General features: G+C 37.1%; 1 protein-coding gene across 2 annotated transcripts in view; it reads right to left on the bottom strand.

Moving 5' to 3' along the window:
* The window catches only part of LOC106875418 (collagen alpha-4(VI) chain), a 158,848-nt gene that overhangs the window by 7,636 nt on the left and 136,212 nt on the right, over positions 1-15,000 (bottom strand). For both annotated transcript variants that reach the window (XM_089351167.1, XM_089351168.1), the window contains exons 33-36: positions 11,862-12,028; positions 10,046-10,160; positions 9,757-9,953; positions 6,626-6,655 (exon numbers count right to left, since the gene is read on the bottom strand). In XM_089351167.1, the coding sequence (XP_089207293.1) occupies positions 6,626-6,655; positions 9,757-9,953; positions 10,046-10,160; positions 11,862-12,028 (509 nt within the window). The remainder of the gene's footprint in view (positions 1-6,625; positions 6,656-9,756; positions 9,954-10,045; positions 10,161-11,861; positions 12,029-15,000) is intronic.

The raw sequence follows: 15,000 nt of genomic DNA, 5'->3' as shown, positions 1-15,000 counted from the left end.
ATATAATAGACAGTGTCCTGTATTCAGCTTAGATTTATACTACTGCATGCAGTGTTCATCGGAAAAAGTAGTGATAGACGTATGCAAGCGTTTAAGTGTGAAGATGTATTCAATCATGAAAATAGATGCGTATATCAAGTCATATTGGAAGATAAAATCTCAAGAAAAGTTACACCTAGTTTGTCATCTATCTATCTGTCTACCTGTCTGTCTGTCCGCCTGTCTGTCCGTCTGTCTGTCCGTCCGTCCGTCCGTCTGTCTGTACATACATTTACAGCTCATTTTGCCTGTTTTGTTCATCTTTTTATATTTCGTCTTTTCTTTATTTCTTTTTTCAAGTTAGCAAATATTCATACACACCAGAATATTTATTTTGCTTACAATGTTATATTCTTTTATTTTTTTCTTTTATTCTTTTACTCGTTTCAGCTATCTGACTGCGGCCATGCTGGATCACCGCCTTTAATCGAAGAAATCGACCTCAGGACTCATTCATTGTAAGCCTGGAACTTATTCTTTCGGGATTTTTGCCGAACCGCTAAGTTACGGGATGTAAACACATCAACATCAGTTGTCAAGCCAAGGCGAGGGAACACACATACACATACACACACATACGCACACACACACGTATGTATATACGACGGACTTCCTTCAGTTTCCGTCTACCAAATCTACTCATAAAGTTTTGGTCGGGCCATAGCTATAGTAGAAGACACTTGCTCAAGGTGTCACGCAGTGGGGATAGACTCGGAACAATGTGGTTGAGAAGCAAGCTTCTTATCACACAGCCACATCTACGCCTATTCGGTCAATATTTACTAAAAACTTATCTAGGTAGACAAATATAATTATATCTGTATAACTAGACAAATTTTTATTAAATCTAGAAATACGGTCTATTAAGACTATTACATTTAGTTTTTAAAAATATCTCTCTTATGTTTCATTAAAAAAAAAAAATCTTTCGAAAATCGGAAGAGAGAAATTCTGGGTAACGATTCGTGAAATTTCAGTCCCCTATAAAATATAATACACTACGTTTAGTGCTGAGTACTCTCTTTCACATTAAACATCCTCGATCACTTCCTTCCATATCCTACTCGTTCTTCCCCAATAGCCCCAAAAGGTTGAGTTTTGTTTCCTATTCTCTTCCTTCTATGCATCAATCATATTTTCCCCCACTTCCTCTACTTCCAACTACCACCACTTTTATGCAGATGACACGGCCTTTAATTTTTCCTTAACTTTTCTCGACCATGCATCTTCCATATACACGCTCCACACCACACACGTAACATGCAGTGATTCGTCAAACGGAGAACTTAAGAGTATCCTTTAATAAGGTCATGCCCGTCTTATTCTTTAACAGCAAAAGACTGAGTTACTACTTGTAATAAGAACACTCCCTCATTCCTAAACATGAGCGACACTCAGTTAAAACTCATCTCCCCAAACACTCTTTCTCTTCAGAATCAGAAAATATTTCAGCCTGCAATACTTGTTGATGTACTACGAGGTCCGAGGAAGAACCACAGTAGAGCACTATTTCAACTTCTGGAACGATGATGCTATTACACACCCAGAGAAGATTCTCGCAGCTGATTCGCATTGAATCACTAATGGACTCACATCAGCCTCTTGGCTTCAAGCGTGCTGTCTCTCCTCTGTCTTTTCTATCACTACTATAATGCATTTTATTCCTCACTGCAAGCTAGTCTCATACTTCACACTTCTACTACCCAAGCACGCCAACCTACTAGTCTTTCTCCTTCTCCGTGCCCCATGGTACGTCCATATTGTCTTCGCACTAATGACAACACGCAAACTTCATCCCCAGAATATAGGTCTTTCTGGAATCTCCTCTCAGTTCACGTCTTTCCTGCAACTATTGACTTGCAACAGTCGAAAGGAAGCAATAACGGCATCTTACCTTCACCAGTCTTGGAGTTTCTGCAAGGTTCATGAGTTCGAAATGTTTAATTAACAAGTTTTATTGATATATGTTTTAATATAACTGGGAGTACTAGGTGTACCAGCAAAACTGTACCAGCAAAACTGTACCGTCACGCTTACAAATTCTTAAAATTTCATCGAACCAATAAACTAATTGATTTGAAATTTTCCATGTTTTCTCGCAAAGACGTCTAGCCGGACTAATGCCAGTTTTTGTAAGAATCAGTGAAACACCCATTGAGATAATTAGCTAGAAAGCGAACAGGCTGAAATCGTTTTGTGCCAGCCTCACCATGTCTTCCCAACTGAGTAATGTTGAGAGGGCTACGTATGTATGTATGTATGTATGTATGTATGTATGTATGTATGTATGTATGTATGTATGTATGTATGTATGCATGTATGCAATGCATATATCTATGTGTACGTGTCCTTGTGTTTACATTATATTTTTCTCCACTACCACTTTACAGAACCGAAGTCGGTTTGTTTAAGTTCTGTTATTTAGTGTTTCGGCCAAAAAACAGACCGATAGAATAAGTACCAGATTGAGAAGAAAGCACTTGAATCAGTTTATTAGAGTTAAAACCCTTCAAGGCGGTGCCCCAGTATGGTCGCAGTCCATTGACAGAAACATGCAAAAGATAAAAGATGAGTGTAAGTGTGTATGTATATGTGCGTGCATAAGCGTGTATAAATGCAATGGTGCATATATGTTTATTTGATTGAACACACAGAGATATATGTAATTGCTTATGCAATTGTGATCATATATTATGAATAATGGTTTAGTTAAATACGTAATTGTCTAGACATTGATTTCTGATTTCCATTTTTATTATATTTTAAAGAGACAATTGATCAATAGTCGAGCAATAAATAACTCAACAACCACCGGCATTGTATATATATATATATATATATATATATATATATATATATATATATATATATATATATATGTGTGTGTGTGTGTGTGTGTGTGTGTGTGTGTGTGTGTGTGTGTGCGTGTGTGTGTGTGTGTTTGTGCGCGCGTGTGTGTGTGAGTGTATGAGCACATGTGTGTCTGTGTGCCAGTGCGTGCGCACGTGTGTGTATTTGTGAGTATACACACATATATATGTGTGTGTATGTGTGTGTATGCATAATATATACATATATACAGGTGTGCATCTATCTATCTGTCTGTCTGTCTGCTTGTCTGTCTGTCTGCCTACCTGCCTATCTGTCTATCTATCTATCTATCTATCTACGAGGTCTGGTCAATAAGTATCCGGACTGTTGCTATAGTAACGAAGTTAAAGCATGCAGAGTGAAGCCACTCAAAGTCTGCTGCGCATGCGCTCTTGGTTTTATCTCACTTCCGCTGTTTACAGCAGTGTTTGGAAGGAAGGTATGTAGCGTGTGATCTTCGCACTGACCTTGGCATTGACATTCGCATTGACCTTGTCATGGCGATAGTTGTTCAGAGGCCAACGCAAAGTTGCAGAAAGTGTATGAAGTGGATTGTATGAGTCACACACAAGTGTACGAGTGGTTCAGACGTTCCCAAGATGGCCGAAAAAATGTCGATAGTGACGAACGTTCTAGGAGGTCTACAACCGGCAGAACTGAGAAGAACATCGCAGATGTGCATGCAGCTGTGAGGGGAAATCGTCGAATCACCATCCGTGAGTTATCAGAGGATGTGCAGATTAGTTACGGTTCAGTTCAATCCATTATCACTGAAGATTTGGGATGAGACGCGTGTCTGCTAAGTTTGTGCCAAAAATGCTTTCAGCTGACCAAAAAGACACTAGGTTTTGAGTTGCACTGTGGTCGAGTACGATGAAAACTTAAAAAAAAAAAATATTAAGCAGGTCTCTGAGCAGGTATCGCCAATTTTTTGGCAAAATTTGATGCAGACTCTCTGCTCAACGTTCTCTGTCATGGTCAATGAGACGATCACACGCTACACACATTCCTTCCAAGCACTGCTGTAAGTAGAAGTGAGCTAGAACGTTAAAACTTAACGCGCATGCCCAATAAATTTCAAGATCAATCTGTGCCAAGCAGCTTTACTCTGCATGCTTTAGCTTCGTCACTATGGCAACACTCCGATACTTATTGATCTAAGCATAATTAAATCTAAAAACCAGCTAAGAGGGGAACAAACAGGTTCCTAGTGAGAGTGCTACATAACTTTTAATTTAAGAAAATTTCCTTGGCAGTTAGATGAGCTAATCGCAACTTTGTTGTAGCTATTAGCATCTGTGCATTTGAAGAGAAGATAACTTCTAGAATTTAAGAATAACTTCATGGTCGAACGAACATGCTGAAGCAGAAATGATAATCTAGTCTTTGTTTTGGTGGCGGGTGACAGGTTTGGACGAAGATCAGTTTGTCCCTTATTACTGAGTTTGTTTATTCAACCGTGAATTTATTTTAATTTCTTGAAATTATCTCTCCTTCTCACTCAGAATTGCTAAAAATTACTGCCTGTTAGGTTCTGTTTACTTTCTGTGTTCGTCAGGAAAATTTTTTCACACTTGCGTATATCTATACATATACATGCACTACAACAATACAGATACACGTATACTCTACCGTATACTCTCTTCCAGCTCATCACCTTTTTAAATAATAATAACAAAACAACAACATCTATCTATCTATCTATCTATCTATCTATCTATCTATCTAAATGTACATATGAATGTTTATATGTATATATGTAAACATGCACGTACTACGTATGTATGTTTGTATGTTTGCATCTTTGTATGTATGTATGTATCTATCTATCTTCACATACATACACACATACATTTATAAATACATACATATATAGATACATACATATATAAATACATACATAACTACATACATACACACATACATACATAAATACATACATACACTCAAGAATATACGCATACAACAGCCTAGTTCAAATTGTCCAAGGCGATATAATTATTGTGTTACATAGGTTAGTCAACAATGGAATGAGGAAAATAGTGATGTATAGACTCTGCGAAAGTTTAAATAGAGAAAATGATAAGCAATTTATACACAACATACCTGACGCAATTGTGACTTTAAAAAATACAAGCAAAGTAACTTAATAATTCATGTAGTATTACCATGTGGCTATTGAATCACACGTAACTTGTATTGATTTAGCTTATTATTTCGAATCAGTAAAGCATGTAATAAGAATATTCACCATCCCATTGATAATTGGTAGGAACAGACTGATAGATAGACGGATCTTTATAGACATTAATAAATTACAAATAAGTATAAACTTTGGTAAGTTGTAGAATAGCACGAGAATCTGTAAAGTAATATGACATAGTTCTTTCCTAAATATTTTCTTCAGCTTTATATATTGCATTATTTTGTTGCACAGACACTTTTAGTTATATTGCATATCGTGGAATACAATGTTACATTTTGTAAGCACGTTTACAAGGTTTAGCATTTCTGATATAAAAAAGGAATATCTTTATGCACACACACACACACACACACACACACACACACACACACACACACACACACACACACACACACACACACACACACACACACACTTACTAGTCATGCCGATAACACAAAAGTAGTGCAAGCAATCAAGGAACCTAGATGCCATAGATAAATAGGTTGAAGAAAACAACATGCAATTTAATGCAGGCAATTTCCAAGCCCTTCCGCGTCCAGATAATTAGGGCTCAGAAACCGCAATAACGAAAATTTGGACCAAAAGGAGAAGCAGTCCTAGAATCACATACATCGGGATTGATATGAGCCACGATTCTTCGTTTCACATGCAAATCACCAAGATGGTCACAGCTTGCAAGGTGAATGGCCGGATGGATTCTGAGAACCTTCAGAACATGAAACCAGGAAACTATGCTGGTTCTGTGGAGAACATTTGTCTTCAACGGTCGGACTACTGCTCTCAACTGTGGACACCCTACAATGTCAGAATAACAGCGGAACTTGAGGTAGTTCAGCGATGTTACACAAGGAAGGTTACATCAACGGAACTGGAAGAGAGTGAAAGAGCTACGACTCTACTCCTTGGAGCGAAGATAGGAGTGGTATATATATATATATATATATATATATATATATATATATATATATATATATACCTAACATGTGGTGTAATTATAAACAGGGCAAATTTTAGCCATTACTCAGCAGACTGAAAATTTTACGAACAGTCTTAATAAATTTTCGAACCTTATTAGTGATGAACAATCTTAATCGATTTTCGAACCTTATTGTGTTCTCATCAGAGGCGTCCACATCATTTTAATAATCTCCAGAGAAACAAGCAGCAAAATTGCTTATATACTGAACAAATGCAGAAGTTACTCTATGAAGGAGTCCCTAATTTCCATACCAAAAGTGTTTAACTCTCTCTCTCTCTCTCTCTCTCTCTCTCTCTCTCTCTCTCTGTATACATACATATATATATATATATACATATATATACACACACACACATACACACACACACACATACAACACACACACACACACACACACACACACACACACACACACACACACACACACACACACACACATATATATATATACATAGATATGTAAACGTACACATATGAATACACAGATACATATATGATATAGCTGAAGGAAAAGAAAAACTACTCACGTGTTGTTGACACTGGTCCACCACCACCACCTAAAGGGAAAGACAAAAATAGAACGAAATATTAGTTGTTTGTGTTTTGGGTTCAAAGCAAAACATATATCTTAGACAAAATTATATAAAAAAAATTATCTTTAACATTTAGGAGGATGAGCAGCCATTGTCAGAAACGATGAGAAACCATTGTCAGTTTCTCAGTGATAGACAGAAAAGCTTATTCTCCAACCCGAACTAAATACTAAGCTAACAAAAAATTGGACTCCATCAAGGACAGCCAAGGGACATGTAGTGGCGTCAATCTAGGCGATGCATTAATTATATCACCAAACAAAAGATACTGTAATTTCGACGTGCTTTCTTACAGTTTTCTTCGACACACAAGGACAAGTATTGCGTCGAAAGAAAGCTGTCAGAAAACCCTTCTTTAAACGGACTGTCAGATGGATTTCAAATCTACGCAGAGAGTGTGAAGTAAACTTCTTAACTGTACACAACATAACCTTTTATGTGAACATATTTGTTATAATTAGAGAAATGGGAGGTACTATGAAGACAAATATATTTAAGGGCCAAAGCTGCTTCACTTAGACAATTTTATCGATGTTTAGATGTAGGACGAAAGTAATTATTAGATTCAAATTTTGGCACAATGCCTGCAACTTAGGAGGAGTGAGTAAATCGATTACATCGACCCCAGTGCTCAATAGGTACTTATTTTATGGATCCTGAAAGGATGAAAGGCGAAGTCAGCCGCGGCAGAATTTGAACTCAGATTGTTAAGACGAATGAAATGTCGCTAAGCATTTTGCTCAGTGTGGTAACGATTCTGCTAGCTCGTCACCTTATATGATAGATTGTTGTTGGCACTCCGTCGCTTACGACGTCGAGGGTTCCTGTTGATCCGATCAACGGAACAGCCTGCTCGTGAAATTAACGTGCAAGTGGCTGAGCACTCCACAGACACGTGTACCCTTAACGTAGTTCTCGGGGAAATTCAGCGTGACACAGTGTGACAAGGCTGACCCTTTGAATTACAAGTACAACAGAAACAGGAAGTAAAAGTGAGAGAAAGTTGTGGTGGAAGAGTACTGCAGGGTTCACCACCAACCCCTGCCGGAGCCTCGTGGAGCTGTAGGTGTTTTCGCTCAATAAACACTCACAACGCCCGATCTGGGAATCGAAACCGCGATCCTATGACCGCGAGTCCGCTACCCTAACTACTGGGTCATTGCGCCTCCACTATATGGTAGAAATAATGATCAATACACAAATGAGGTATGATATAAACATAATATATTTAGTGACCAAATTGATATGGGAGCTAAGGCTAAGGTTTTACTTTATTCAAACCACCGTCATCTACTGAATATTTAGTTGTCCGATAAAACATATCAAAGAGCGAAATGAAAGTAATTAGGGGCAAAATGAATGCACTTTCTGAACAAACCATATATTAGATGAAGGGTGGCAGAAATAATTGCAGTTGCTGAATAACACTGTTCAAAGAGATTGTCAATCAAAGATTTACTGGTTGGTTTAGGGTTATTCCACCTTTGATATCAAATGAGTCCTTTCCTTATATAAGACTGTAGGATGCGCTTTCAGGAAGACTTGGAGGATATTTCTAGGAGGTCAACTGACTTCTTAGATGCCTTTCTTTCAGACCTCTTTGGTTTCCTTCTTTTGGTATCCCTCTTTGGTCACTCTTTTCGACTTCTATTTATGGTCTCTTTGTCTGGCCCCCTTCTTTGGTCACCATTTTTGGCCACCCTCTATAGTACCGTTTTTTAAACTTCCTCTTCGTTCCTCCTTCTTTAACCTCCCCTTTTAGTCTTCTTTTCTGGCTTCTCATTTTGGTCTCTCTTTTTAGTCTCCCTCCTACAAGCTCAATGGGCTATTTACAGGGATCTAAGTAGGGGTTAAAAGCAATCAAGATGTCATTACTGGTAATCGGAGAACATGATTACTGCCTTTCCGCCCTCCTTTAAGCCATTAAAAATGTTTTGTTTTGGAGAAGCTAATAATCAAAAACGGATATTTGCCACGGAACTTTTAAAATTTGTTTTTAATTGATAAAATATGTACAAATTTAAGATTATCTTGAAATTATACTTTATAGGAAATAGAGATTGACAGTTTATTCAAACACAAAGTATCGTTTATTGATTTTGAATCTTTCAAGATGTTTGATACGTTATACTCTATCCATGAAGCCAGATCAAAGATGGATTGAAATTTGATAATGATGATATAATAATAATAATAATAATAATAATAATAATAATAATAATAATAATAATAATAATAATAACAATAATAATAATAATAATAACAACAATAATGATAATAATAATAATGATAATAATAATAATAATAATAATAATAATAATAATAATAATAATAATAATAATAATAATAATAATAATAATAGGAAGATCAAAGATGTGGTATGGTAAAATCTCAGGGGGAGTTACTGAGAATGAAGATTGCAAAATCTTGTGGGATGTAATGATTCAGTGTGGCCATCAGATTAGACATTGGAAACCTGACGTTGTTGAAGTGAGCAGAAAAGAAGAAAATAACATGCCCGATAATCGACATAACATGTCCTGGTGACAACAAGATCGAAGAGAAAGAAGAAAAAAGTGAACAACTATGATGAATTGATGTGGGAAATATGCAGGTTGTGAACAATGAAGAAAGTCGACGTGATACCAATAGTGATTGGTGCGCTTGGAAGCATCAGCATTCTACTACCAACGTGGCTCAAAGAAATTGGTACGAATGTGAAGACAAAACACTTACAAGAGTTCTCTGCAGGATTCTTGAGGCATGATCAGCAAACAAGAGTCACCCTAGTCTGCTGGCTGTGGGCACCTGACAATTCCCATCATACCCCAAAAAATAAACTAAGAGTTTTCATAAAGACATCATTTCTACTATAGGCACATGGCCTGAAATTTTTAGGGAGGGGTCTAGTCAATTACATCGATCTAAGGGCTCAGCTGATACTTGTTTTATCGATCCAAATGGATAAAAGGCGAAGTCGACTTCGGTGGAAACTGAACTTAGAACGTAAAGACAGAAGAAATGCCGCTCAGCATTTTGTCCGGCGGGCTAATAAAAATACTTACAGTATCCACAAGTCTTCCGGCAATTGATCAGTGCAAAGTCTTTGAATTTTCCTTGACATATCTGGGTTCCTGCACTTTGGCATACACTTCCAAGATCCTTGCAAACTGGATTCGATGTACACTGCACTTGTGGACAACAGCTGTTGTTGACATATACCTTTTGACAGTTGGAAGGAATGGAGAAATATTGGTTACATCTGAAAGAAAAATTGACAGTTTTATATATCAGGCAGCAAAATCCCATCTCGTTTTTTCATTATCCGCTCTCATTTTAACTAAATTTACTCACCTCGATTGACATTTGAATTGTTGCTTTTTAGCATTTGTACAGTCGCATTCCATTTCACAACCAACGTTCCAACTGTCACCTTGATGGTAGGTTGTGTGATTGAACAAACAAACATCTGAAAGGAAAAGAAAAGAAAATCAAATGAAATAATTACGTTTCTGTATTTGTTTTGTAAGAGTTCTGATGTTCAATCATGCGTCGAAACAAATATCGTTATATTTCGAGATGGTCATTTTTTTTTCCCAAATAAACACACGCACTATATAGACATTTTTCACTTCAGCTTCAGGAGAGGAGGAGACATGCGGGATGGAGAGTCGCTGAAGAGGTCACAGAATTTGTGACGAAAGATTTTTGACATAGGATACTAAAATAAGGATAATAATAAAGCTGAAGTGAAGAACGAGTATATAGTATGTGTTTATTTGGCAAAAAATGACCACCCTGAAATATAACAAATGAAATAATGATTTATGAGTAAAGTGAAGGCAACAACTGTTTGTGAAGAAGAGCACAGCTAATTACATCGACCCAATATTTAACTGGGACTTCAGCTACGGTTACCGAGTAGCTAGCCTTTCATAGCAACTAAGAAGAGATTGTTCTTATATCAGGCAGCAAATAGTTCTTTAGTGATGTACACAAAGCTTTGTCAAGCTGGAATTAATTAGAGGTGCACTAAGTGGCGTTGAAGGAAACAGGCTTTTAAAATCGTATTTAACATGTTCGTGTACACTAAGGCACAAAATAGCTTCACTGCAGAAGTTATCTCGTGAGACTACACACATACATATAGATATATGCATATCTATATATATGTGTATACATATATATATATATATACATATATATATACATACATACATACATATACATGTATATACATACATACATATACATGTATATACATACATACATATACATACATATACATACATACATATACATACATACATATACATACATATATATATATATATATATATATATATATATATATATATATATATATATATATATATATATATACATACATACATATACATATATATACATACATACATATACATATATATACATACATACATACATATATATATATATATATATATATATATATATATATATATATATATGCATAAATGTATTCGGGGCGGTGTCCCAGTATGGCCATAGTTTGGTTACTGAAACAGGTAAAGGACAAAGGATATACTGTACACACACACACACACACCCGATGGATTCTCCTGTCGAAGACGGCTCATGAGCAGCCAGCTTTTGCCGAGCAACCTACACAAATGTTTTGTTTATAGTGAACAAATGTTCGTGCCGCACGTTAGCTTATTCACTCCATTAAGTTACTAAAATGGATTAAAATGTATTGTGCGAAATGTCCTGACTTTGCTGCAATCGAATGCCTGAAACTAGCTGAAAGAATAAACGAATATATATTTATACAGTTCTGGAGTGACCGCTTCAAAAGAACATGATTAGGTGAATTAGAATAATGAAGCCAAAGTGCTAACTTTCAGTATCATTATGTTAGATTGAAAACAATGAGTGCGACAAAAAGTAGCCGTAGCTGAAGATGCATAACAACGAAGAAATGCATGCGGTCAACGGTCTGATGGCATTATTCAGAGTTCAATGGTGTATTTTTATGAATGATGTTTGACTTTCAGTCTTGCGGGTTCATCAAAATAAGGTACCAGAATTCAGCTCAATCAGAAGGAACAGAACAATTTGGAAAAATTAATAGAGATTTTATGTATGGGATTGTAATATAATACTATGCTAGATGAAAATAAATACTTACTTTGTTGAGAATTTATTGGACGAGGAGATCTGCCGAACCCGTTTCTGAGACTTCGTAATGGAACAAGTTTATTCGAAGATTGACAATCAGGCATTTTGCAGCATTTTGGATCTTTCGGATCAGGTTTTAGTTTGCAAGTTGTAGGGATACTTGAATAACCGGGACACCTGAAATATACATTGATAGATAGATAGACAAAAATGCCCTCAATTCAGCGAGAGACAAATAGCATTTAATGATGAGCTACTTCAAGTTTTATGCTCGGATAGTCTAATCTATTATTTGAGCCTGAACAGTTGTTGGATCGTCGCGGGTACGTTATACAGGCCCATCCAATTTATGACACAATCTGAACATGAAACTTGAAGGAGCTCACGTATATATTCCGTATTCATTCATTTGCATATATATATATATATATCGGCTGAGCGCAACTTATATGCATGTAAACTAATATACTTTGTGCGTAAATGAGTTGTATGACTACTACTAGTGAGTTTAGAGCTCTGCGCCTGTAGATTATCATCATCCAGTTTGGTTCCAGTATAGTAGTTTAGTTACTACTATACTTTGTAGTGTTACTGGTTACGCTATGCAGAGCAAATGTAGAAGAAATTATATTAAACACGTTTATATAATTTCTTCTTACGTACGTAAGAATTTTAAAAAACCGCTGCTTCGGATGTTCCAAATGGATTTGGATGCAAAATTTGTTTCAACATACGAATTCACTTCAAGAATCTTGCCAACCAGGTCATTAAGGTCCAATGAGACGTATTTAAAACCAAGCGCTTTATAGACGTGAAACCTTGGACTACCCTATGAACCGGCCATACCTATCTATCTTGTGAAAGGGAAGCGTTCCGATGGTTAGGCGATCGATTTGCTGTCAACACCCGCTAAATGGAGGGGTAGGCATGCCGTGGTTGATGATGCGCAGACATGTGCTGAGACTGCGACATCTCCGGTGCTTCATAGACGATTGTGAACAGGTGTGGTCGCCGTTTGTGCAGCACGCTTTCCCGTAGCTCGTCTCCTTGGCCGAACTGCGGTTGTGGATCAAACAGAGACCGAGGCTAGGTGAATGGCACCGCGAGTGTCCCGTTGCTCTCAAGCAACTCTGCCGTCCGGGACCAAACTTGTGCGAATTCATTACAACAAAAGCGTTCTATAGAGGATTAATGGAGGGGAGGTGTGACGACGTTCTCGGGCAGAATCTGGGCGTCGATGAGGAATACCTGACCCGCCTGTTCAGGACAACTTTCGGGTCGGGGCCTATGGACAATCACCAAAGATCCCTGGCCTGGCAGTGCTATCGAAAAGCATTACCTGTTCGGGATAAGCTCTACAGGCACGGCTCAAGACACATCGGACCGACTTGCCCGAGATGCAGTCAGAGCGACGAACCCGTTCTGCACACACTCGTGCAGTGTCCAACCATTTCGGACCTGTGGGCTTATGCCGAACGTCTGCTGTCACGTGTGGGACGAGTCCGCCTGTCGGCCGACTCTGTCCTGTCGATTGCTCCGCCACCTTCCCTCAACTGGGAAAGCAAGGCAGTTTTCATCGTACTGGTGGCCATGGTGAAAGAATGTGTGTGGTGGCCAATCGCTCATCAACCTTTTCAAGTATCACTTGAAAAGGAAGGTGAGAATGGAGAGGCAGTTTTTGTCTCGTGAAAGTTTCAAAAAAAGGTGGGTGAATGTAGCAAAGATGGTGCGTGCGAGCGACGAAACCACTTTGAGCATGATCCTGTAAGTCGAAGAGAGAGAGAGAGAGAGAGAGAGAGAGAGAGAGAGAGAGAGAGAGAGAGAGAGAGAGAGAGAGAGAAAGAGAGAGAGAGAGAGCACTTTGCTCTCATGTGTTTATTCCCTCCCTGCTTGAGGTTATCGTGGTCTTTTCTGTAGTTTTTTCTTTCCACGGATAAACCTAATCTTGCTTCTTACATTTTAAAAATTTCTTCTGTGATATACGACCACTTTTGATCGCTTTTTTTTCTCGACCCTTTTGATTGGAATTTTACTTTTTTTTTTCTTTTTTTCCCCCTTTTTCTTTTTCATTTTCGAAAAGAAAAGCTCTACATTTGTATTTGTCCCCTCTGTGTTCAGCCCTGTGTGGCCAATAAAGAAAGTTACCTACCTAACTACCTACCTATCTATCTATCTATCTATCTATCTATCTATCTATCTATCTATCTATCTATCTATCTATCTATCTGGAAATAATATAAAATATATCGGTAAAGTGTGTCAACATAAGGTCGCTGTTCTATCCAGAACTATGTTACTACCTGTTCTGGATAGAACAATCACCTCATGTTGGGAAATAAACTTTACCGTTACTACTCATATCTCATTTAGAGATTTTAAAACTAGCCATTTTGCTCGTATAATATATATCGAATGATGTCTATGTAGTTACGTTGTAAAAATATAAGTTGTGAGCAAACGGTCGAAGTGTCGCTAACTTCACCAATCAGTTACCGAAGTTCTGAAAGATATATCGACAAACAGAAAATGTGAATGAGCTGTTACTAGCATAAGTCTGTACATAATGATACCATCGTAGGTGCCAACACAAAGCTATTTTGAATAAATGTGTCTCAGGAAATCTTATAACACGATGCTACCAATGGACTGTGTATATATATATATATATATATATATATATATGCGTTTACAGAAATCATATATCGTATGTCTAATAGAAATATGTTATCTCTCCGCTAAAATATATCCTGTGAATAAACCAGAGACACATGAGAACGAGTGCAGTCCGCTTAGTTCCATATTTCTTAAAGGTCGTTAAGAACCGATTAACCCACCTTTCAATACTTGATCTCTCTATCTCTCTCTGTCTCTCTCTCACACTCTCTATCTGTTTATATGCGTGTATGTGCGCGTCTATTAAACATTACACATACGATGGTGTGTGTGTATACACATACATGCATGTATATATATGTATATCTCTGTACGTATATACATGCATGTATATATATATATTCTTATATTATGTATATATATATATATATATATATATATATATATATATATATATATATATATATATATATATATATATATATATATATATACGTATGTGTATATATCTATATCTTTATCTGTTTGTCTGTCTG

Source organism: Octopus bimaculoides, chromosome 4, assembly GCF_046866305.1.
Source record: "Octopus bimaculoides isolate indiv1 chromosome 4, ASM4686630v1, whole genome shotgun sequence".
In the NCBI taxonomy this organism is placed as follows: domain Eukaryota; kingdom Metazoa; phylum Mollusca; class Cephalopoda; order Octopoda; family Octopodidae; genus Octopus; species Octopus bimaculoides.
This window is presented reverse-complemented; position numbering and strand designations above follow the sequence as displayed.